At 39.6% G+C, this 25,331-nt stretch overlaps 2 protein-coding genes across 3 annotated transcripts in view; one reads left to right on the plus strand and one right to left on the minus strand.

Moving 5' to 3' along the window:
- Positions 1 to 25,331, minus strand: part of SLC9A9 (solute carrier family 9 member A9) — a 510,696-nt gene that overhangs the window by 266,293 nt on the left and 219,072 nt on the right. The window lies entirely within an intron of this gene.
- Positions 8,087 to 25,331, plus strand: part of LOC145722834 (sodium/hydrogen exchanger 9-like) — a 51,034-nt gene continuing 33,789 nt past the window's right edge. For both annotated transcript variants that reach the window (XM_081827481.1, XM_081827477.1), the window contains exons 1-2: positions 8,087 to 8,226; positions 12,612 to 12,712. In XM_081827481.1, coding sequence (XP_081683607.1) covers positions 8,093 to 8,226; positions 12,612 to 12,712 — 235 coding nt within the window. In that variant the 5' untranslated portion in view covers positions 8,087 to 8,092. The remainder of the gene's footprint in view (positions 8,227 to 12,611; positions 12,713 to 25,331) is intronic.

Consider the following 25,331-nt stretch of genomic DNA (forward strand, 5'->3'; position numbering starts at 1 on the left):
GCAGGGTGGTTGGCCCTTGGGAAGGTGAAACCTGGCGGTTCTAACTCAAGCTCAGCAAACCTCTGGCCAGAACCTCTTATTATTAAGAGGCAGCTCTTCTAACCTCCCAGGGTGCCTGGAATGCCCCCAATTCCTGAAGTCATTATGTTTTACAGCGGGTCCTCTTGACAGAGCTTCATTGGCCTTTGGCAGAACATAAGCCAGAATAATGGGCAGGCAGATGCCAGAATGAATTCCAATGTGTACACACAATTCTTGGCCCCATAAAAATCAATTCCTTATTCATAATTAAGCAACTTCTTGAGAAAGGGCAGGTTGGTACAGTTATTAAAAGATAAATAATAGATAAGGATCCACTTGTTTTATTTTTTATTTATTTACTTATTTTTTTTTAAGGACCAAAAAATTTTAAACACAAAATAGTACTGTAATTAGTTTTCTTCTACTTTGTTTCTTACCTGTGACACTCAGGGCCAACTAAACAGAGGAGCTTTTACAAATTTTCATTGCCCCTCTGTGTTGTGTTTCTCCTTAAAAATGTATCTTTAAGAGCAGAAAGACAAAGCAATTCTAGATAGGAAGAAAAAGCTAGAAGCACCCTGATGTAAAGGTCACAAGCTGTGTCATCCTGTGGGCCTTTTCCTGTTTGCCAACTTGGGTTTAAGGAGCAAAGCTGCAAACAAAGGCTGATAAATGGCTCCAGGCTAAAAAGAGCAGCAGCTTTCCCCAGCAGTTAAGGCCACACCTCCCAACTAGCTTAATTGGCAACAGAATTAGCCTCATTTCCTTCAACCTCCCCACCATCTTTTTTGCCTCAAATTGGTATATAAAAGGGGTGGGGAAGGATGGGGTCATCCTTGGAGAGACTACAGTGTTTGAGGTGTGAAGCTGTTCCCTCTGTCCATCGGGGTGCTTCCTCTATCCTAAGTCAAGTGGAAGGGACTCCACTGAAAGGAATCACCCAATAGGCTAAGGCTACCTGCAAGAAGAGGCCTTGCCAGCTCATTCCCCAGTGGAGAAAACTATGGAGGGGCTAAGGCCCTCTCAAAACAGAGTAAAGGAAGGAAGTTCTTGGATGTGGTTTCTTGGAGTGGGAGTACACAAGAACATGGGGACTGGCCTAGAGATCTCTAAAAGGAATCAGCTGGAATGGTCTGTGTCAGCAGGACCTGATAGCTCCCTGGTTTGGTGTGTTTAGGAAGTGGCCAAGGTGAACCCACCTGGCACAGTGGTCCATGGCCCAATAAAGGGGATTGGAGGTCAAAAGAAGGATGAGAGCCACGACACTGCCCAAATGGCCCCAGATCCAAGCCATAGCAAAGGGCTGGAAATGTACATAGCTGGCAGGGCAGATAGAAGATTGAGTGGTTCCTGTGAGGGGATTCTCAGCAAAATACAGGTGCTACCATGTCAGCAGAGGTCTCTAAGAGAGGGATTGAGCAGGAACAACCTTGGTGCCCCATCCCTCCTCTGTGCCTCCAACACCAGGGGACACTGGTACCCAGAAGTGTGTTAGAGGAACACCTCTTCTGCCTCTCCTCCCTTCCAAGTCATCCTGCCTGCTGCTCTAGAATATTCTGCAGGGCGAAGAAGAATCCCACTTTGAAGATTTAGGTTTTAAGCTAGACTGTACCAAATCTTAATAAATAAAAGGAATTGAATAATGGAATTTGGTTAAGACATCATTAATGGAACTACCTACCCACACAAAGAAGGATTTGATGTAGTACAGCTGGAAGCAGTAATTGGGGAAAAAAATAAACTACTTCATATATATATCCCAACTAATCAGGAATTCTATAATAAACTGGTGTCAGCAGTTAGAAATTTTTTGCTAGGGGTTAAAGATTTGGTAGAGAAAATGGTAGGTCCTTTTGTAGATCTTTGGCTGTAGTAGTCATTTTATCATTTTTTTCTTTAATGATTACATTAACAAATATTCTGAAAGGGAAATGATATGTTTGCTTAATATTTTCCTTTTGAAAGTTTTTGAGTGACATTGATTTCTTGTTAACAAAAGAATTGAGACTATACTGGGGCGTTGGAGAAGCAGGATGTCCCAGTCAGGCACCCAGGACAGAGAGTAGACTGTGGGAGCTGGGAGGGCCAATGAAAGAAGAGCTGCCCAGGAGCAGGATGTTGTTGGGTAGTTTAAGTGAGTAAGTGTGAGGCAAAATATTTTAGCAGTAGCAGTGAAAAATAACAAAGTGGATGGTGTTAGAAACCAGGTGATCTTGAGAAAGACTGTAAGAACCAGGAGAGAGAAGACTGGGTAGGATCCAAAATGGGAAGAAGGTCAGAGTCATGAGTCATGGAGGGGATGGCATTGGTGGCAGAAATGGTGGTACCATTTAGAGAACACTTTCCCTGCATTATATCATTTTCACTTCCAGCATAATTGCAATACCTTCTTCTCTTCCTCCTTTTCTTCTTCTTGCTCTCTCCTTCTTCTTCTTCATCACTAGTATTTATTGAGCATAGGTGTCATACACCATTCCACAAAAAACAATTTGTAAGATCAAATGGTCCCTGACACTCCGTGACCCTAGAACAGGGACCAGTCCAGTCAGGTGTAAGAGAGATTGGTGATGACATCTCAGTTCTGTTTCAGTTGAGGTGCTGATTGGATATCTAGTTTGAGATACTTGTTTTAGAAGTAAACCAAACTGTCTGTTCAAAAGAGAGAGAAAGGAAGGAGGAGGAGCAGTGGGAAGAATGGGTTATTTGAAGAAGGATGATGTACTTAAGAAATGCTCGTCTAATTCTTACTATGTTACAGGTGCCATTTCAAGTGCTTTATAAACATTAATTCATTGAATTCTTGTAGCAACTTATGTGATGGTTACTATTGTTATCATCCTCATTTTATAGGAACCTAAGGTGCATATAAATTAAGTAACTTGCTCAAGGTCACACAGGCAGTAAGTGGCAGAACTGAGATTTGAATCCAGATCCCAGACTCAGATTCTATGCTCTCAATACTACCTAAGCTGCCAAGTGACTTCCCTGAAGGAACATCGTAAAGATTAAATAATGGGATGTTGAGAAACACCAGAGTTGCGATCCTGTCTGTGAATCTTAAATGGTACAGTGAGCAACATGATCCTTATTCATGTTGCTTTCATCAAAGGAATTGGGATATTTCATCCATTTCAAAATTTTTGAATAAAAGATGCTGCACACATTTATTTCTGAGAACAGATACAATATACTATCATCAAACTTGTTTTTGCTGAGTAATCTTTTCCTGAATAGAATGAATCAATAACCTGGACTTATTTCCAATTTATGAGATGAATATTTAAACACCACTATGTATTTCTGCTCATAGCACTTTCAAGGATATTGGTTTCATCTAACCCAAATATTCTTTCCAGAAATATGGGGATTGTAGATCTATCTTCACCAGCTTGTGTTATAAACAATGCCTCTTCAGAGTAGTGCCCCAGAGAACAAGCACCAGACAGGTTAGCAGAAAGTTTAATTCTTCTTCTTCTCCTCTCTCCCTTCCAATGTTTGCATACACGAATGGTCCAAGCATGTCCCTCAGTGCAGGGGAGGAAATATTTTCTTTTTAAGTCCAAAGGGCTGCAACTGCTGGAACAGCCATTTCTTCCTCTCTTGGGGTGAAGTTGGAAAGCTCTACATATGCTACCCAAACCCTTGTTTGTTTCCAGAAAGCACCCTCTGCAGCTGTTGCCCTACAATCCATAGGCTTAGTGTTGTAGCTGAAAACCAGAGCCCAAAGAGGTACCTCCTTCACCAGGATTTAGAGCCCAGAAGAACAGCTTCCTAAAATCCTGGCAGTCAGGAGAGATGCAACCTGCCTGACTTTTCTTTACCTGCTCTCTTTACCTCACTCCTCACCTGAAGCCAGAGGGCTTTGCCTACAGAATATCCAGGAGGGGTGAGCCGCTTAACTAGGGGTGAAGCAACACAAGCTCAGTCTCCTTGCCTGTTCTTGTCCTGAGACAGATTCCTACCCAGACTGCCAAGGATGCTCCTTTCTTTGTGGATCCATGGAGTGAAGAGCTTTGCAATAAACAGAACAGATTTTAGCCTCACTTCAATGACCATGTCCTCCCAGGAGATCCTTCTGTTCCCATGCAAAAGTGACTAGTTCCTTGCAGCAACCTGGAAGCCTGGTATGCCAGGAGGAGAGCCACACCCCATCTCTGTGTAGTTGGAGCTGGGGCCTGGCTCAGCCACAGCACTCTGTTCTCTGTCATTGTGAGGTTTATGGAAGTTCTTAGCAGAATGATGATGATGGTGGTGATGATTATCAGCATTCAGTGAGTGTTTATTTTTCATGCACATAATCAGTACTCAGTGGATGGCCCTAAAGTCTACAAGATAAATATACAGGTTTTAAATGTACCTCATATCCTCATGCATTTCTGGGAGATAAGTACTATTAATATTTCTATTTTACAGACTTTGAGACTGAGTCTGAGCATGATGAAATAACTTGCCCAAGGCCATAGAGCCAATAAGGGTCAGATCTCTGAAGCTCAAGTTGTCTCAAGTGTCACCTTCAGTTTGGGTTGATGAACTTAAAAGTACCCACAATGTAAATATATAAAGTCATTGCTTAATAAAGGAAATCTTGTAGATGATGATTCATTTCAAGCCTAGCTTTTGCAGACCTCCTTCTTTCCTGTATTTCTTCTTTCTTTCCTTTCTACTTTCCAGTCATCCTGCCTTTATTTCATTCATCTTTATTTGGCCTGCCACGTGCCAGGCACCAGTCTGTGTCCTGGTCATATGAAGAAGAACAAGACCCAGGCCAGGCCCAGCAAAGCTCAGGTCCAGGATCCAGGCCTGAAAGCTGATTCCCATGAGAAGCCCCGAGTCTCGCAGTCTAGTGAGGTGGGGAAGAGGGTGCTGTTGTCCCATACAGTGCAATCTGCTCTATCCTTGCACACAAGAAGGTGTTGCCCATGGTCCATCCAGGGATGAAATTAAAGGTTCTGGTACCTGAACTTCTACATTTACAATTGGTGCAGCACTCAGCTATCCTGATTTGGGTTCCTGTTTTTCCTGTTTTCCTCCCAACAAGATCAATTTTTGAAGGAAGAAGCGAAAAATCTGCATTTTGAACTCCATAGCTCTATGATCTTAATTTCTCTGACCCTTAGTTTCTTTGTTTTATTTTAAAAAAAAAAGAAGAAAGAAAAGGAGGGATAACAATGAATCATGGAACACTTCATCTAAAACTAATGATGTAATGTATGGGGATTAACATAAGAATTAAAAAAAAATTACTTTTATTACAATATTAAAGTAAAAGCTTCTATCACTTGTCAAAAAAAAAAAAAAAAAAAGAAAAGGAGGGATAAAAATACCTGCCCTGTTTACCTGGCAGAAATGTTATAGGATCAAATGAAGTTATAATGCAGGCCTAAAGGGGACAAAATGATATGTAAATGTGAGGACTTTTGTATATGTTTCACATGGAATTTAAAGCTGAGTGACGCCATCTACCTATCTCTACCTCCATAGGTACCCACATACATGGTCCCTGTGTTCCAGCCATAACTATATAGCTCTGCTTTGAAGTGTCCTCGACTCATCTGCCTTCTTCCCTTTGCTCACACTCTTTCTACTGCCTGAAGTACCCTCTTCCCATCACTGTCTGTTGACTTGCTTCCTTGCTCAAATGCCATCTCCTTTCATCTAAGGTAGTGACTCTTGCCTCATTTGTACCACTAAATGTTACATATCTCTCAAAAAAATCACACTTAACTCCATGACTGGAGCTAGTCGTCATCTACATCTCAGGCCCCTGTGCCTAGATACGCCTTGTATATGTTCAGTAAAATGTTTATTTACTCAAATTCTGCTTCTCTTCTCTATGCCCTTTCCTGCCTGCCCCCAACACCCTACACTTAATGCACCACCAGACCCTTAGTGGGCATCCAGTGCATACATCCTAGGAAGCTTAAGGGGCAGCACATTCAAGAGACAAGTCTTCATAAGTCAAGGGAAGTTAAGCTTTCCCCTTAAGTTAAATCCAGCATCACAGGGAAGAAGTATATGAAGTTTGCCTGTACCCTACTGGGTGGGGATCAGAGCCCAGGAAGAGAATGACTCCCAGAATGCAGGCTGAGAATCAGTGCGGTTACCCAGATGATTGTAGGTGACACACAGGTGAACTTTTCATCAAATGTAATAGTTACATAGTCTCATGGGTATTAAGAAGAAAGAAAATTAGCACATCAAACCCATGACTTCATAAATATTCTTTAATAAAAGCTCTTGCATTTGAATAAAAATGAGTTGATTTAAAGAAAAACATTACATTAATAATGGAAGTAACATTACATGTTGCTATGGCCAAATGATGTGATGATGGTACTCCAAGGTCAAGAAGTATAAGGACAGAGAAAATAATTTCTGGAGTGTGGAGGTGGAGATGGGGATGAAGAGGTACCTGTTCTATGGATCAGATCTATTGGTAGCCTCAGGAATTAACAGAATTATTCACAGAGCTGTGTTACAATGCAAAACTCTTTGTTTGGAAAAGCAGAATGCAAATAGAATGTTTTCTCATCACTATGTTCCTTCACTGGAATGAAGAAATGTGCTGGTGAATGTTAACTTACACATCAAGCTTTTCAGTGTTGGCCACCAAGTTTCCTAATGGCCGTGGGGTTATACACCCATTCTCAGGATTGTCAGATACAAAGGATCTAAATATGGGTTTGCTTTTCAATTTTTTTTTCTGCAAGACACAACACTTTACTAAGAGAAAACACTTCAAAGGCAATCCTTTTCTCACATACATTTCAAGGGCTCCATTTGAGATCCACATTCATCTTCCTTATCCAATTACATGATCAAAGTAGAAGTGTTTGGCCTACTTTAGGGGTTTAAAGACATCCAGGGAAAAACTAAGAACATTTAAAACTACTTTTTTAAGCACACATCTTCCTGTAGAAAAACTGGAATCCCCCTTCCCCACCCCCTTAACTAGTCTCTAGATACAGAAAGTCAAATCAGAGTTAACATGCTCTAATCATCCAAACCATAAAAGATTCAGTTAGATCTCTGTAAAATCCAATCTAATCTCAAGTCAGTGTGTCTAGTGTACTTTTTGCTCTCTATACTGCTACAAAGTCCCTTCCAGAACCTATTACAAAACTCTTGATTTTCCTGATTAGTTTTAAAGGCCTCATAATTAAAAGAAAAACTATTTAAAAAAATGAAATGTTACTTCATTTATCTCCCCAAAGCTACTGGTTCTAGCACATCTGTTCATTTTAATGCTACAATATGGAGTTCGTATTTCTTAAAATAGGACGCACCTTGTCCTTCTGGGACTTGAGGCCCTGGTTAAAAAAAAATAACAAATGTGGTGTCCTCAAAAATATTTAAGTGAACAGGCTGCCTATTGGTGGATTGATTTTTCTCTATGGAAATAAATCTGTTGGCAACCACCAGAATTGGGGTATAAAACATGACCTCGAGCAGCTGCTGCCATTTGTTTTGGTGGGAAAATGAGGGTTTTTGTCTCTCCCCAGGGGTTAATACTGTGATGCTCTAAGCATCCTCTGGGCTCTGTTTCTGAAGGGTTACACTGGAGAGGTGGAATGCTTTGTGGTTTATTACAAGATCACAGCAGAATATTTTGTGCATGCTGTGATTTGTATTGCCCATTTGTGCACAGGCCATAAAAGTGCACTTTTTATCAGGAGCATTTGTGAATATATAACAGCACTGAAGACATATGGCCACTAAATAATTCACAGTTATCTATCTCCTCAGCAGATTCCTTATATACCTACCATGTTTTAATGCCTAGTTTGCTCAGAAACAATATTCTTTATGACCCTTCCAATATAAAAATGTTTACTGACTGGCAGCAATATATGGATACCATGGGATTGGGCTGTAAGGAAAGGGAAAGCTCTCTACTTTCTCTGCCTCTCCCTGTCCTCATCTGTTTCTCCTGACCTCTTCCAACCAGCACCTAACCTCACAGGACAAGGTACCCTCCCCAGAAGTGGCTGCTAACTTCTGACTTCTGGTATTTGGGCTATAAGAAGTCACTGACTAACCTTCACCCTCTTTTCTTTCCAGTTCGATATCCATGTACAGCCCCAAGGAGAATCCAAATACATTTGATGCTGCAGCATTCTTCCAGTCCGTGGGGAATTTCCTGGGGATCTTCGCCAGCTCGTTTGCAATGGGGTCTGCGTACGCTGTTGTCACCGCGCTGATATCCTTTGAACGTGTGTGTGGAAAGCTGGGGACTATTGAGCGCTATGCCTGGACTATTTCTGAGGATGGACAACCTCCAGGCCGAGCAAGAAATGGCTAGACAGTCTAGTTCAAATATGATACAATGCCCCTGGAGCCATCTTTGTTCCCAATCTATGAGGCATAGATTGGTACCAGTGGCAGAGGGGACGAGGATCTTTTCTTGTCCAAGGCCTGTTCTAGCACTACTGATACTGTCTGATGCCAAGATAGCAACAGTCTTAAAAAACTGCCATGTAGGAAAATAGGTGGGCATGGGACATCAGGATTGGCTGTATTCGGGTCAAGAGGAAGAACTGAAGATCCAAGGTCAAGGACAAGACAGGATTGACTGGGAGTGATTAACTGGGTATTCTCTTCTTCCTTTTCAAACTTCTTGCAATCACTAGCTCACAGGACTGGCCAAGCCAAAAAATCACTGTGGGTTTAAACAAACATCTTTAGCAATTTTACAGAAGGGGATGGGCAAGCAGGGTAGAAATGACATGTTTGCCATATCTGGACAGTTGTGTCATCTCATTCCCTCTTTTGCAGTAGTGCAGTGGGAGAATGGGCAGAGTTCCTAGAGAATTTGGGCCAGGGAATGAAGCTGGTCTAGTGAGCTGTTCAGTCAGAGCAGTTGGATGGGGCAAAAGTAAGTCAGAGTTGAGGAAGAAAGCCAGAAAACCAATGTCAAGTGTGAGGGCTCAATAGAGGCCATAAAAAGAGGCAGAACAAAGGATCAAGGATCAAAAACCTTGGGGAAAAGAGAAAGAAGAAGGGTGCAAGATGTGTCAGGGATCTAGCAAAGAAAGCAAAACGTTGGGTACTTTTTCATGGGGACTGACCCAGTGAATCTCTATTCACTGAGCGGCTGCTAAAACACTAGGTTCTACTAAGGGTTTCTAACATGAGTCGGAAGATGAATAAAATATGGACTCCGCCTTCAATTAGTAACAAACTTGGAAAGACAAGCTCTACAATAAGAGTTGTATAGAAGGTGGGTGCCAAAACTACAGCCAACTTATTAGGACTCTAAAAATTCAAATGTGGATGAGTCCATTGTTTCTGAAATAGTCTGATAGACTCTTGACCAGACTATAATTCTGAAAAATAATTTGAAAAGTAATATTTACATGCAGAGAGGAATGTAGGCTTGGCCTGAAATATAGGTAGGATATAGACAAAGGCTATATGATTAGTGATTCAGGAGAAAACCAGCATTCATTGAAGTGTAAGGATGGGACTGAGAGGACCAGAAGTCTCGGTTTGGTGAGCAGTAGAAGATGAGGAGACACAGGTGGGTTGGACTCACCCTGTGGAATATCTTGGAGTGTAATTCAAAGGAATCTGAGCTTCTGTCTGTAGTCTGCAATTAGCTACCAAAGGTTTCTGCTCAGGAGAGTGACATACTGAAAGTCCTGTTTTTAAACAATAAATGAAGAACTGGTTCATAGGATGAGTCAGAAAAGGATTAGAATCAAGAGAAACTGTGATGATGAACTGTGAAAGAAATATCAAGAAGGAGTCTAATGTTTAGAAGAATTTCTAGGACTAGAATAGGATTAGAAGAGGAGAGACTCAAAGACCACTCCAGAATTTTGTCCTGGAAACCCTAGAGAATGTCAACTCCTTTGACAAAGAAATAAAGTAATTCAGAAAAGGTAGGGCTGATCTCTAATAAAAATAACGATTAATAATCTAATGATTAATATCAGTACTTACGATACACAGGCCTCTATTTGTTTTACACGCTATACTTCATTCACCCTCACAATGACCATATCACACAGATATTATTTTTGTTGGATACTGAAGCTTAGAAAGGGTAGGGTATTACCTAGCATCATATAGCTTGTAAGTATTAAAGCCAAAATTCAAACCCAGAGATTGAAACCAAGAGACAGACCATACTTTTGATCACTGATCCCTATTGCCTCTTGATTATTAAGTGGAATTATGATGGAAGCCACACGTTGTTTTGCATAAGTAATGGTAATGATGATAGCAACATTTCGCATGTGCCACGGCCTTTGTATGTATCTCCTCATTTGAATCAACCCTGTAAGATAAGCTATTATTATCCTCACTCTACACATGAGGAAACTGAGGCTCAAGGAGGTTAAGTAGCTACTCTGGGTCACATATTAGTAATAGCCAACACAATTATTATTACTGTAACATTCGTTGAGAACTTTACCATTTGCCAGCCATTGTCATTAGCATTTTGCTAATGGATTTTCTCATATAGCTTTTATAAAAACACTGGGAGGAAGATACTGTTATTATCTCAGTTTTACAGCTAAAGAAACTGACACATAAAGGTTAAACAACTTGTCTAAAGCCATACAGCTGAGACATTTCAGGGCTGGGATTTAAATCCACACTTTCTGGCTCCAGAGCCTGCACTAGGTGAAAAAACTGAAATTGGAACTCTTTTCTGCTTCATATGAAGGGAAGGTATGGACACACAATTAAACAAGTTGGCAAGGAAAGGGAAAAAATTCCTGGAGATTAGAAGTCTGCCATGGGATTGGATCAGATCTGGAAAAAAATGGTGGAGAGAGAGAAGAGACAGCGGCTCAGTTTCAGGGGATGGATCTGTCATACAGCACCTGATGGCCTTGCCTCTCCCAAACTCAGGCTGCAAAGGAGACAGGTGCACAGTCATTCCCTCCACCATGATGAGCCTTGATACCTTGTCCATAATGAGGTGATGCTCCTCAGGGTATAGGCCCCTGGGCTCTAGGCAAGCTTGGGTCTTGACCCAGAACTAAACTGCTTTCTGGCGAAGGTTGAAAGAGACAAATGTCCTATGTCCACTTGATATCCTGTTACTCAAAGTGGTCTAAGCCTTCTCCACAACAAAGTAGAAGAGGGAATTCAGAGGAACAGACCCCACTAAAAACAAAAAGCCTGCCCTCCAAGTAATAAGAGGGAATGCTGAAAGGGTCAAAGGGCATCCTGTGTTTTCTTCCAGATAAAGAATTGTTTCCAGACGCTTACTGAATCTACATCTGGGAAAGATGTATTACAAAACAAATTAATTTAAGTCACACTGATAGAAAAACATATATATTCCTTGTTGCATATCTGGCACTCTTTTGAGTGCTTAACACATAATAACTGGTTTATATACCTAGGAGGTAGGTTACATGATTTTCTTCACTTTCAGACAGGGAAGCCAAGGCACAAAGTGGTCAGGGGACACGTTGCAGCTGATACATTGAAGTAGAGTTGGCTTCCAGAGGCTATATTCCCAACCATGATATCATTCTGCCTCTTCTTGGCATTTTGTGCTTTCTATAATTTTGCAAAACATTTAAAACATACTTCATCTCATTTTACTCTCCACACTTGAGAGAGGAGGTATTATTCTCATTGACAATTCACATAGGATAGAAATGAGGCTCAGAGAGGTTGATATATTGCTCTGAAATCACACAGCCAGTGACTAGCAGAGCCAAGACTCAGACCTTGATCTTCCACTCCAGGGGTCATGCTTTTTGCTTCCCTGCCCTACTGCTAAACATCTACATTAAGTAGAATCTCTTTAGATTTTGTCCTGAAGCATAAAAATGCAACATAACATCTCCTTACTTGTCAGGGCATTTTTTTGCCTAAGTGTGGGCACAGTTGCAATGTAACCCTTTTCCATCCATCACAAATTCCTAATCATCTTCCCATAACCCATGCTCTGCATGATTTGGATCACTCTGCCCTTGCTCTATGTGCAATTTATAGGCTACTGACCAAGTGTCATCCCAGCCAAAATGAACCATTGCCTGCCAAAGGGCTGCTTGCCTGACCTAGAAATAATACACCTTTTCCTCTATCCTACTTCTACTAAGATGGCATGGGTAACTTCCCTACCACTGAACATGAATGTTCCTCCTGATCCAACTCCCATCCCCGAGAGAGGAGTCTTTAAGGTGATCTGTCCACAGACTATCGCTCCCCAGGGAGCAGTGGCCTCCTTGGGTGCTGACGCACTTGCTTCCTTATCCAGGGCTTTGTTTTCCCTGATCTGCTGCCCTCCCCTGAGGGGCACGCCCCAAGGGCCAAGGCCAAATTCAAGAGCTTTTGGACCCACAGTTAGCTGATTTTATCTTCTTCCTCAGTAAGACACCTTTTTAGAAATGTGAACACAGGTTTGCCTTCTTACTGGAGCGTTCAGCTCCCCACGAAGCGTGGAACGCACGCTGGCCTTCCAAGCCGGCCCAGTGAGAAGCATGGCCTCCCAGTCAGCGCTGCAGATCAGTTCTCTTACTGCGAAACGATCTCAACCAGATTTCGTTTTCCTCAGTCAAGGAGGAGATTTAGCTGTACCGGCATTTGTTGTCTCCCTTAACATGTCTTTGTCACTTGACCAAATTTACCAAACTCTGTGAGTTCCCTCTGCTGGAAACCGGCCTGTTTTTCCTCCTGTCTTGGAGCGCCTTCCTGTCTGCGGAGGCTGCCGGCCTGACAGGTCAGTGCTGCGTTTGCTGGGCGCACGCGGGGGTGCGGGCCGCGTGGGCGCTCCCGGAAGGACCCCTCCCCGACCCAGCGGGTCTTTCTGAATCAGCCTTTCCTGGGTACCCCGAGGAGAAAAGAGAGGAAAAAAAAAAAAATCCCTCATCCGTTTTGTACGCAACAGCTTAACGGAAAGTCTCCAAAATGGCATTTCCTCTTTTCTCCTTGCTGGTCAGGAGGGGATGTTAAAATCAACAAATGGCTGATTTATAGAGGTGACGGATGACTTTACGAATGGAAGTCTACTCCGAGTGCGAAGGGACGCGCAGCTGCTTTGCAGAAAAGAGTGGTGGTTTTCCGTTGGCCGCTAATGGCAAGCCCGTTGGAAGCCTCTCTGGGGTGTGCACATTTCCACACACATCAGTGTTGAGAACACTTGCATACAAAAAACAAAGAGCTAATGTGGCGGCGCTACAGTCTAATATCTCTTATCATAGAAAGTCTATATATAAAATCTCTGTGGTGGAGCAGTTAATAGAGAAAGGGGCTGTCCCTAATGTCCCGAGGGCCACGGATTCTGTGATCTGGATTCAGCGATTAGATTGCCTTTCTGCAACAGCAAGGATTTGCGCTTGGATAGCTGCACCCATTGGGTGCTTTTCCGTGTAGAAGAATCACTGTGGCTCTGAGCAAAATGTCAACGTCGTTTCTCTCCTTTGGCCTAGTTCCCCGCTTCTCCCAGGTTTCAATCCTGGATCCCTTGCTCTTGGCTACTGTCATCTTAATTGACATTCAGGTGGTGAGACTCGCCTCTCCTGCCCCCCAAGTATTAGCTGGTAACAAGGTATGCCTCTCTGGGTATTTGCATGTTGTTAGGTGGTACTTTAAATCTGAATAATAATAATAGAAGCTGACATATATTGAAGGTGTACCATGAGCCAAGTGCTGGCTAAACGCCTTTCATGGACGTTCTTATTAATTCACAGAAAGACTCAAAGTTAGGGCCTACACCCAGGTTACTCAGCCAACAGTAAGTGGTGGAGCTGGGATTTAAAAGTGGGAGATCTGATTCCAGAGCTGGGCTCTTGAAGACCAAGCATTGCTGCCTTGAATGAAACTGTCTGTGGACTATCAGACAAGCCCTCATGAGGAGGAAGATATTTGGGGTCTCATGAGCCTGCCTGGCCCACTTGCTCATAGACTGGTTTGGGCTCTCCTGTGAAAAGCATGGCACGTCTTTCTTGTAATGATAACCTGTCCTACTGATGAGTCACAGGGGTCAAGCTATTCCTAAAGGCTTTGAAGGCATCTGTTGCTGATGCAGAAAGCCATACTATATCAAGGCTACATTACCGGAGTCCAGGCTTAGGGGCCCTTGTATCTAAATCATTGCAACACAATGTCTGTTATGTTAGTCCCTTCCCTTGTTATTAGGGAGGTTGCTGAAGAGCTTATTCATTCCAGAGAAAAAGAACAATAGTGTCCCTTAAACGAAATAATGAAGGTAAAAAAATGATATCAGCCATTCAAAATAATTTTGGCTTCCTTTCCTCCAGATTCTATGCCCTTTTCAGCACTCAACATTTGTAAAACAATGTAAGTAATGTTAACAATAAGAATACATATTTGACCTTGTAGAAAGGTAAAGAAGTATCTCAATTCACCTGATATTTTAGTCTACCTTTGAAGATTGTAATAAACACACACACACACACACACACATAAACATACCCCAATACCTAAAAATTGTTTATTTTTATGTGTGAAAATTGTCTTTCTATTTCCTGGTCCATTTCAGCAAGATCTTGTTTTATTAAATAGTTAAAGGTTACAGTCCATGTATAAATTGCTAGTTTATCTGTACCTTGCTCTTTTGCCACCCTTTACAACCTGATATCCTTATTGGATGTCATGCAGACCCCCTCTAGGGAGCAAGCATCATGGGATGGGTGAATGTAGATGTGGACCTCAATAGCAGAAAGACCCAAAAGTCCATGGCTGCACCCAGGGGCACGCTCACTCCAGAGCAGTACTTCAGATTAAGCAATGTGCCCATTAGGCATTTGATACAAACCAAACTCTAGGTGTAAGCATTTTCTACTGCCAATACCAAGCCTGCTTAGTCCAAATTACTTATGTGTTTGTTTGTTTGTTTGTTTGTTTATTATTTAATCTTTGCCTATTTCCAAATTGGATTTGAGGCAACTCATAACATGAGCCATGCGTATCATGGGACCATTTAGTTGAGAGTAAATACTCAAGTGCTTTGGGATAGAGTTTTTCTGCAAAATTAGGCAGCTGTTCGTTGCTGTGGTTTGGCAATAAATATAGCTCTGAGCTTTCTGGCAGCCAAAGCCAAAAGGGAAACATGATGAGTTATATAGGAATAATACAGCACTATAGAAGGAAATCATACTTATTTATAAAAATGGGCAAACTTCTTTTCTGGTACTAAAATTTTAGGGGAATTTATCACACGTATCCTTGTATAAGGGACCTTTGGACACTGTAGTGGGCAATATATTTAATAATAGTCTTAGGGAAGATGGAGATACACTCTTCATGAAGTCATCTCCCATATCAACCTTCAGTGAAATCTGAGGGAGTGGCACCAAATGATAATTACCTACAGGTATTTCTGGTAATGATAAAATCATTTTCGTTCTAATCCACAACTAAACTAGATATTGCAAAGCTAAAATCTAGAAAACTTCTTAAAAAGTGCTTAACAAATGAATGTATGGCAATGAATATAAAGAACTAAGTGGAATAAGCTATTAAACAGTTTATGAGTAACTATGGAGGTAACCAGCAATCATGGAGCCTGTCTGGGTTTCATGAACAACACATCATGTAGGTCCTAAGGATGGTGTGTGCATGCATTCTTTTCTCAGCAGAATTCCCCTAGCCCTGACATTTCAAAGTGGTGCTCAAGGATGCCCACCAGGTGAGCAGGGCTCTAGGCTTGCCACCCCTACACTATCCCTTTTATTGGTTCCATGAATTGGGTTTTCACATAAGATTTCATTTGAAAAAGGGATTTCTGTTGCTTTAAACAAAGTACATCTGTTTTTAGAAACATATTTTTTTTATTTTTTCTTACTACCAAAGTAATGCATAAACATTACAGAAAATTTAGGAAGTATAAGTACACAGAAAGAAATAAAATTAGAATTACCTGTTTTCTTACTACCTATTAATAACTATTGTTAATATTTGTCTGAGTACATCTGATTATATGCATATACATACACTTAATTAAATATATACATGCATATATGAATGTAATTATACTTTTAAAATTTTCAGTAACTTGCTTTTTTCACTCAAGAATTTATAGTGACTGTTTTTCATGACATTATTATTCTGTATTATTTAATGGGTGCCTAATATGATATCATATCAACTTGCCATAATTTATTCCACCCTCCCTCTGATGGTTTATAGTTTTCAATATTATTAATATGATTACAATGGTAATCCTTATAGATTGATGTTTGAATTTCTATTGCTGGGTTAATAAGAAGGCTAACATTTTAATGTCTTGGAAAATTCACCCAAATTATCCTCCAGAAAATTTGTAACCGTTTATACTTCCACAAACAATGAAAGAGAGCTCATTTACTCACATCTTTACCACCCTAAATCTTACTCATCCCTGCTAATATGATAATCAATTTCCACTTCATTGTGATTTATATTTATTATATTTGTACTGAGGAAAGCATTTTAGTCACATGTCATTGGCAATTTATATTTCTCCTTTGGTGAACTACCTGTCTCTGCCCTTAGTCCTTTTTCCTACTGAGATGCTTACATTTGTCACTTTGAATTTTAGGAGCTTTTTATTTATTTAAAAAAATTAACCCTTTGTCATGTAAGCTATAAATATTCTCCAATTTGTGATTTTATCTCTTAAATATGTTATATTTTGTTGGTTTAGTAAGGGAAAGGGATAGTATGGACATTTTCAACTTCATGCGGTTAATTTTATCTCCAGCTTAGAAAGCCCAAGATTTTATTAATTTTTGCATAGGAAGCCTAAGTGTTTATCAATGATAATGCATACTTTCTTTTAGTAGTTTTGTTTTTGCATTGGAATCCAACTGGAATTTGTTTTGATATGTAGTACAGGATATAGCAAGGATTTATCTTCCTAGAAGATACCTTCCACTTGTCCTAACACCCTTCAACCATAACCTATGTATTTATAATATAATGCCCATGTCTGTAGATACATATATGTGTATGTATGTTCTGGGTTTTCTATTGTACCACTGAAAATTTGGTCTTCACTGTTTAATCTGATTTCAGCTTTATTGTTCATTTTAAAATCTAGTAGATCAATCCCTCACCCTCCCTTCCCCATTTTCAAGAACTTCTTTGCTATACTCACATATTTATTGTTCCAGATGGACTTGAAGATAACTTTGTTAGGTTTTAAGCAGAAAATAACTGAGATTATGATTGCAGTTGCATTAAATTTTTAGACTAATTTGAGAAGTGGTGTTTTTACAATGTTGAGTCTTCCCACCCAGGAATATGTTATGTCTCTCCATTTATTCAAGTCATCTTTTATGGCCCTTAGTAAATTTTTATAGTTGTCTTCACATTCAATCTACAAATTTCATGTTAAGTACTTCTTAAACTATTTTATATTTGAGGGTATTATGATGAATCAAAACTTCTTCCATTATAGTTTCCACCTGGCTTCTGTTTGTTTACATGCACCTAGACTTCACTAGGCTATTGGATTTACTCTCTGTAGTTTTGAAACCTTGAGCTAGAACTGATGTGTAGAATTAGGATTGATCGGCTGAAGTTGCATCAGACTATCAGGTCTGCCAAAGCTATGTCAGCACCAGAAGTATGGCCGAAGCATTCTGGGCACTCACTGTCTTTTGAGCAATGGAATGAATGATTTTAGCTCAACAAGAGGAAAAATTTCCAAAATCTGATTAACAGACTGCTTTATAAGATAATGAGTGCCTTATGCCTGAGAATATACTGAAAGATTGCATTTGTCCATTGGTCAGGATATTCCAGGGCAGATTCATACATCAACGAAAGAATATACTATAAATTACATCAATCTGCAATTTCATTTCCCTAATTATTAGGTTAAAATAGAGACATGTAGACCTGAGGAAACAAGAGCCTAGCTGAGAGGCATATAGTAGACATATGTTGATTTGGGCTACCCAGCACCCATTCTCATTTTCACTGGTAATAGCATCCTGATGTTGCTTAGGGAACTATCCCTCCTCCATCAGATACCATCTTGTTGATCAAGGTGTCTCATCCTCCCCTGCCAAAGAGAATAGGGACATCAAAAGTGAGGTCAATCAGGCAGTCTTCCCTTAGGACGTGATCATTTAGGAAGGAGATAGAAGGATGTATGACTGTTTTGGCACCTGTTCTTTCCAACAGCAAAGCCCTGTTGAAACCCCCTATTTATTCCTGACACAGATTCCTGGGGCTGCCTTTGTGCATGTTTTCTGAGAGCTATCACTCTTCCCTCCAGTAAATTCTTTTCTGATTACAGTAGCCAGAATCAGTGTTTATTGCTTGTGAACAAAGAAGCCTAAATGGTACAAGGGAAGGAATAATCCATGATGGATTTCCACAAAAGAAACTGCATAACTTGGTGACAGATCAGAAGGGAAAGAGGCTCAAAGACAGTGCAGCCTCTAGACTAGGACACCTCTTATGCCAGATGCACAGTGATAGGCAAACAAAAGGCTCAAGCTTTTAAAGACAGTTTGCACAGTGTTCATTATCATTTTCAATTCAGCTTCTTATAAGATTCATTATGAACACTTCGGCGGGGGGGGCTTGCTCATTACCGCATCTTCTGCTTTCACTTTCAGTTTTACTAATTTGATGATGATCATTTGATTTATTTTGATTATCTTTCACTTCAAGGGCCACATTTGCAGCCGCCTCATCTCAGTCACTTGGAAGTTGCACCTGCAAATGTTCAATGGTCACATAGAAGAACTTAGTTTTATGGAAACAAGTGGCTTTTAGACATGCAAATGAAGGTTGGCATTTCTATTACCCAGAAGTTTGATTCTCTGCTGTTGGAAATATACAAGTGCAGTTTGAGAAAACTTTTATTTGGGAAGACTGGGCAGAATGTCAAATGCAAGTGAGAAGTCTTTCTAGAGGATGAGAGTGTATAGATAGAAATGGACTTTAGGAAGTTCTTACAAGCCAGGAGAGCATAGAAAGAGAACGTATATGGATGTGTCTGCCCTACTTACAAAATCAGCCACTTTAGGGATATGTCTCTAGTTTCTGGCTCTTTGGCTCACTGGCTGAGGGATTGGCATAAGTCATCCTAGCAATTGGTATCTCAATTTTCTTTACTGCTAAGGTAAAAGGATTTTATTATTTTGTAATGGAAGGACATTGTATATGTTCAAAATGTGGCTTTTGAGTAAATATATGACCCCAAGGTATTCTCTCTCTGAGGTACCTGCTACACATGCGTACCTAATTTCTGATCAGGGAGAATTTTTCTTGTGCAGAGTTCTATTTTCTAAAAGTCACTGGGTTACTGAGCCATTATTTTAAATTGAATATTGAAAATAATTCAGCAGTATTATTTATAGCATAATCTCTAATGGAATTGAATCCTGTCATAGAAGCTGCTTTTCAGTTTATAAAGATAACCAAAAAGCACAGCTGGACAGGTTGTTTGAAAATTCATTTTTATAATCTGTTTCCCAGCTGAGACTTTGGAGGTCAGGTTTTTGCCAGAAGCAAACTTTCAGAGACTGTCATTAAACACCCGAAGAGTAAGATTTCTAATGGCAACATTGACACCGTGTCTAATGATTTCTCTGCTTCCAGGCACTGCTGTAATAAAGACAGCTTCCATTTTTAGATTCCTGGGGCATATTTTATGTCCACTGAAGGCAAAGGAGGGAGAGAGAGGCCACTGGCATACCTCATTTTCTCATACAAGAAGTTAAATAGTATAGCTCACTATTTACTCACCTTCAAATGAGCTCCACCTAAGAAAATAAACATATAAAAACCTGAAAGAAAAAAAAGTCCTGATTACTAAGTAATTGGGTTTTCTGTGCCAATTCTAGACAGTAAGAAACTCTGAAAATTTTATTAAATGGATGGAAGCCTGTGATGCTCTGGCCCATTTCCTAAGGGAATTGACAAAGATGTCTAAAAGAGGCACTCAGCACACACAGACATCAGACACAACATAAACCATTAATTCATCTCGATCCCATCACTCAAGGCATGTTCTCCTGTTGTTCTCAAATGACAAGGGCCTAATTACATTGTCGTGATAAGCAAAAGTTGACCCTTGGAAGCTCAGGTTCTGCTTATCTATCAGGTCAATTCTTGAAAGGCTTCTGTAGAGTAAGTAGTCAGGAAAAGGAGAACTTGAGAAAGTCCTTCTTATTTACAATAGACAAAGAAGTAAGATCTCCAAATGAAATGACTATTCCTGGACATGTTGAGACTTCGCTCGATCTGAGTAAGTTGGCTCATTACTTTTTATCTCCAGCATCTCTTAGCTTGGAAAAAAAAAAATTGTCTGAAGCTCTTAAGAAGGCTTTAGCTTAGAGGTGAATGTGTTCCATTTGGCTTGCCAGTGATGCATCGCATGACTCGATGGAAGATATGTTTCTAGATCTCAGTAAACAAAACAAATCACTAGGAGGGGACTTGGTTTGAATTGCTTCTTAAAATGAAACTGGCCAGTTTCATCTTCTAAGGGCATGACATTAGGTGACAGCTCTTCGCTTAAAACTGCTCATGCTTTCATATTGTCAGAACCATGTGAATCCAACTTAATTAGCCAACAATTCACCAACAAATGAGGTGCACTGAGTATTTTCCAAGCCAAAAATAAAACCTGGAGGCTCAGAATATTAGGCATTCAAACTGTAGTAATAGGCATCCAAAATTCTCAAGGGGATTAGTTAACCAACACACTGAACCAAGGGCAAACGTGCAACGTTGCCATCTCAATAAACACAGGTGTAAAGTACATCTCCTCACATAATAACTCATTAACTCACACCTGCACTTTCTTGAACTGAATAGCTCATCATTTCAATATTCAAACAACCTTGCACATGTAACTTGAGTAGTGGACAAATTTACCCCTGCTTTTTTCACTGTAAATGTTTTCAGTCATTGTTTAATGTCTCCTCATGGTGCCAAGAGGCATAGGAGGAAGAAAAGAAAGTTCTTTCTTTCTCAAAAACCCGTTTTCTTCATAGGCATGTAGAAGATTCTCAGAAGGTAGATGGCACAAATATATAACACATAGGTGAAGGAGAAAGTACAGTCAAGTATAATTCCCAGGTCCCTGTATCAGCTTGATCAATGGTTCATTCCACCAAAATGGGGGGTATACATGAGTGAATACATGCAATAGAAAGGAAGACACAAAAATTATTTCATTCAAAAGTCTTCTAGATTCTATGCAAATGTGAAAACTACATGGAAGGGTATGATGGGCAATTGGACATGGACACCTTGGGTGAGGTTGTTCGTTAGACATTTAGGTGATGGATGTAAATGTGTTAGCTGACTCCAAGGAAATGAAAACTGAAAGAAGTTGGTAATCTTGGTGAACACCAAGGCTTGAGATGGAATAGCAGGGATATAAATGAAAAAGTGTTTTTTCTTCTTCTCCAGACCCCAATTTAATTTGCATAAATACCCACTGCTGTATTTTGAACGAGCTTTTTGTTTTAAATGGAAATTTATAAACCTTGCAACATAGACAGGAAGTAACTCTTAAATGCATGCCCACACTGCACTGGAGAAACCAGAAATAAGAACATAGATTCGTGCTGTTTTCTATATTGATGTTCTTATATTCCACAGACTCATGATTAATCTGCCAACTGTGGCATTGCCAAATATGGTGAACCAGACAGTAATTGTACTCTTTGGAAACTTGGAATCTTTCATATTCCCTGAAGGAGTTTTCCATTTCTTTAAATCTTGGACTTCTCAGTTCCAGGTTCACGTTCAGCGGTGGTGGTAGGAAACCTGTCAGAAATGTCTCTTTTTACTAGATCAAAAATAAATAAAAGCATGGCATGGAAAAATAACCCATCAACTTTAAAACCCCACAGAGTACCATTTGAGAGCAAAGCACATTTTTTTCTCTCTCTCACTCTCTTTCTGTGTTCTGATAATATAATCAATATATCCTGTCCAAAAATGCAATATTCTTCAGTCTTAGAAACCCCTCAAGTCTGCACTTAATGTCAAAGAAAATCATGCTCCTTATGACAGACGTTTATTTTTCAGCTTCTGTATCTGAAGGCTTCATCAACTTTTAATGAAAAAATAACTACTGAATAATGTTATCAGTAACAGAGACTGTAGGTGACAATACTCTTGAATAAGAAAATTTAAATATTAGAAGAAAATGGACCCTGCCACTGATAAATCCAGATAAACATCTATTTGTATGTGAGGATCAAAAACTAATTTCTCTTGCATTCTCTTTTCACAGCAGATGAATATTTTTTGAAATAGAGATTCATTCTTTTGACCAACCTGCATTTCCAAGGCCTGATATCTGTCGGCACTGTTATGGGAGTTGGGGGCAATACAAAGAGGCAGGGCGTAGACCCAGTGCTTGAGGAGATCTAGGTCAAGAGGGAGACTCCTGGTAATCTAGCTGGCAGGAGGTCAACGTGAAGCTGAGGGACCCCATGTAATTCTTCAATTCCATATATGCAGAACTTGAAGCAAATGTAAAAACTGAGCCACTCAGATCACAGACATTTAAGATTGAAAAGTGCTTAGAGATCATCTAGAGCAGTGTTTGCCAGGGTTTCTTGACCCTTATTGGCAAAAAAATAAATAAAATAAAATAGCCTTATCATACACCTATCTGCACACAAGTGTAATTTTTGCCCACAAAAGTACTTACATACTTGAAAACACACAAAAATTCTAATTAAAAACCGATGTTTTTCTATTTTCTTCCATCTTTCAGTGGGTTTTCTTGTATATTCCAACTTGATGAATACTAATGCAGACCATCTTCTTTAATTCATTGAGAAGAAAACAAGGGACCAGGCAATGAATTTAAATTGCACAAGTCAACCAAGTGGATGAACTGTGACCAGATAGATCCCAGGCCTCTTGATGTCCAATGTAATACATTTTTCCTTATATAATTTACAACCACACACTGAACCTTGATCATGTAAGCTTATGTTTATATGTATGCATATATATATATATATATACATATACAGTATTATTAGTACTAATGCCCTCTGAAAGGGTCCAGAAATGGGAATCAAGGAGAACAGTGTACATGGCACTCTGTTAACCATAAGGTGTTAATTGTCCTATGAAAATTGATGTCTGTGGAAAGAATGAACTTGCCAGCAGAATCATTATTTTTCCCAACGAATTATGGACCTCCTCATGCTGTTTCCTAAATTTCTTTGCTTGCCAGTTAATTTGAATTTAACTGTGTACTTCTTTGTGGTTTCTCAAACAGCTCTTTTAGCTAGTGTCATAAAATATTGGTTCTAGTTCTTGTTTAAAATTTCATAAATGAGTCCCTGCCGCCAGCCCTTTCGGGATCTTGTACACCACTGAAGTCTCACTGTGCAAACAGCAAAAGGCAATACCCACGAGTCAGAAAGTATTATTATTTTTTCTAGGCCACTTCTTGATTTCTTTCAGAGCTCCTTGTTATTTCAGATCTCAGATATTTGTGAGCATGTTCCGCTCTCTGTGGACTCAGATGTATGTACTTGATTCCATCCATCATTGCCACAGGACCCCATAAATAGAACTTGAATCCAAGATCTTAGACATGCAACTGTAGCAGTTGGATTTAGTGATTGCTTGTTTTTGCAGCAGAGATGGAAAGAGAATGATCAGTTTTTACTTTTGTTGGGAAGGAAAATGTAACAATGTTTGCCTGCATAGGACATACATACTGGATGTTTCATATTTCTAATTTTTATAAAAGGACTAATAAAACATGTAAGATAAATGCTTTTGTGCTTACAGTAGTTTGACAATTAATACACTGTGATAATTGTTTCTTTTATTAAGTTTTTTATTCAGAAAAATGTAATTAATCAATTAATTCTATTTGTATTTATGTCCTAACCTATACTTGATTAAAACCCAAAGTGTGCAGATAAACTGCATGTTTCTCACACATGCCCCACAGTCTCCTGCCTCTCTCCCTTCACTCACACTTCCTTGCTCCTGACCTTGCATCCTCCAACTCTTCTCATCTTTCAAGGCCCAAATGCCTCTGCATCTTTTAGAAAAAATTTCCCCATTTCTCTTACACCTTCCCCAGCCCAAAAGAAATCACACTCTCTCAGGATTTCTGTTTTCTTGTCACCTACTACATTATACCTGCTATTAGATGTCTTTGTGTACATGTTGTCTCTGTGAGGAGATATAAAGCTGCCTGAGGTCTAAGACCAGGTTTATTCATCCTTGTGTCCCCCATAGCCATAAACTGTGCTTTGCTCACTGAATGACCTCCATAGATAAATAGAATTTGAGTAGATGATAGCAGATACCCAAGGTAACTTGCAAAAAACTAGTACCTTAACGGTAGTATTACTAAGAATTGTCTAAGTTTGGATTACTAGGACTAAGGAGCACATTTTCATTTGTTTTTCCTTGACACAGGAGTTACTGTGGAAGATATGGCAAAAAATAATGATTAAGGGTCTAGAATATGCAAGACATGTACTAGATTCTTTGTACTTCTTCCCCCAGCAATGTATTAAACAGGAAGTATTGTTGTGTCTACCCATAGAATGAGCTTCTCTAAGTTACTTCTTCTTTTCATGTCTTCTTCCCTTCATCTACTTCTAGTAATTATAGTAAAATCTAGGATGTACTTATGTTTAGTTTATGAAGCATGTTAATATCCATGACATTGCTCAGAACAGACCTGTAAGACAGATCGGGTGCTATCCAAATGAGAAAATTGACTCTTAAATGGGTGAAGCCATTGACCAACGTCACCACTTTTTTGCCTGAAGCCATGACCAGAGAACGGCAGCCTGGGAAGGGTGGAGACCTGACAGACCCCAGGCCCTGAGAGGCATAAACCACACTGTTACTTTACAATTCTTAAATTTACTGACCAAGTCTAGTTTTTATATTTTCTCTTTGACTATTTTGTTTTCATTTTTCTTTTATTAGGTTTTTAATTCTACTTTCTTTGGGTCCATTGTTATGTCTCTTGGCTAGCTTCTTGAGGTAAAATAGTCCAATTCTTTTATTTTTTTTCCTAATGGAATGAATGCAAGACTATAAACTTCCCTCTGAATAATCTGGTTTAATCTCATTGGCTTTGATAAGAAATGTACTCTGTACTTACTGTTATTTATTTCTACATAAGCTAAAATTTCAAATTTGATTTCATCTTCAACTCCAATTTCATCTACAAGAATACAGTTAAAAACCCCTAATGGTTACATTTTTGTTGATATGCTTTTTTTTTTAATTTCCCATTTTATAGCATTGTGATTGAAGAATGTGATTTATTGCTTTTTTTTTGAGGGGGAAAATTATTAAACTGTTTGATAGCAAAATATATTATCAATTTTATTCCTTGCAAATAATTTCTTTCACAT

The sequence above is a fragment of the Leptonychotes weddellii genome, chromosome 1, assembly GCF_054177405.1.
Source record: "Leptonychotes weddellii isolate Sample4059 chromosome 1, ASM5417740v2, whole genome shotgun sequence".
Classification (NCBI taxonomy): domain Eukaryota; kingdom Metazoa; phylum Chordata; class Mammalia; order Carnivora; family Phocidae; genus Leptonychotes; species Leptonychotes weddellii.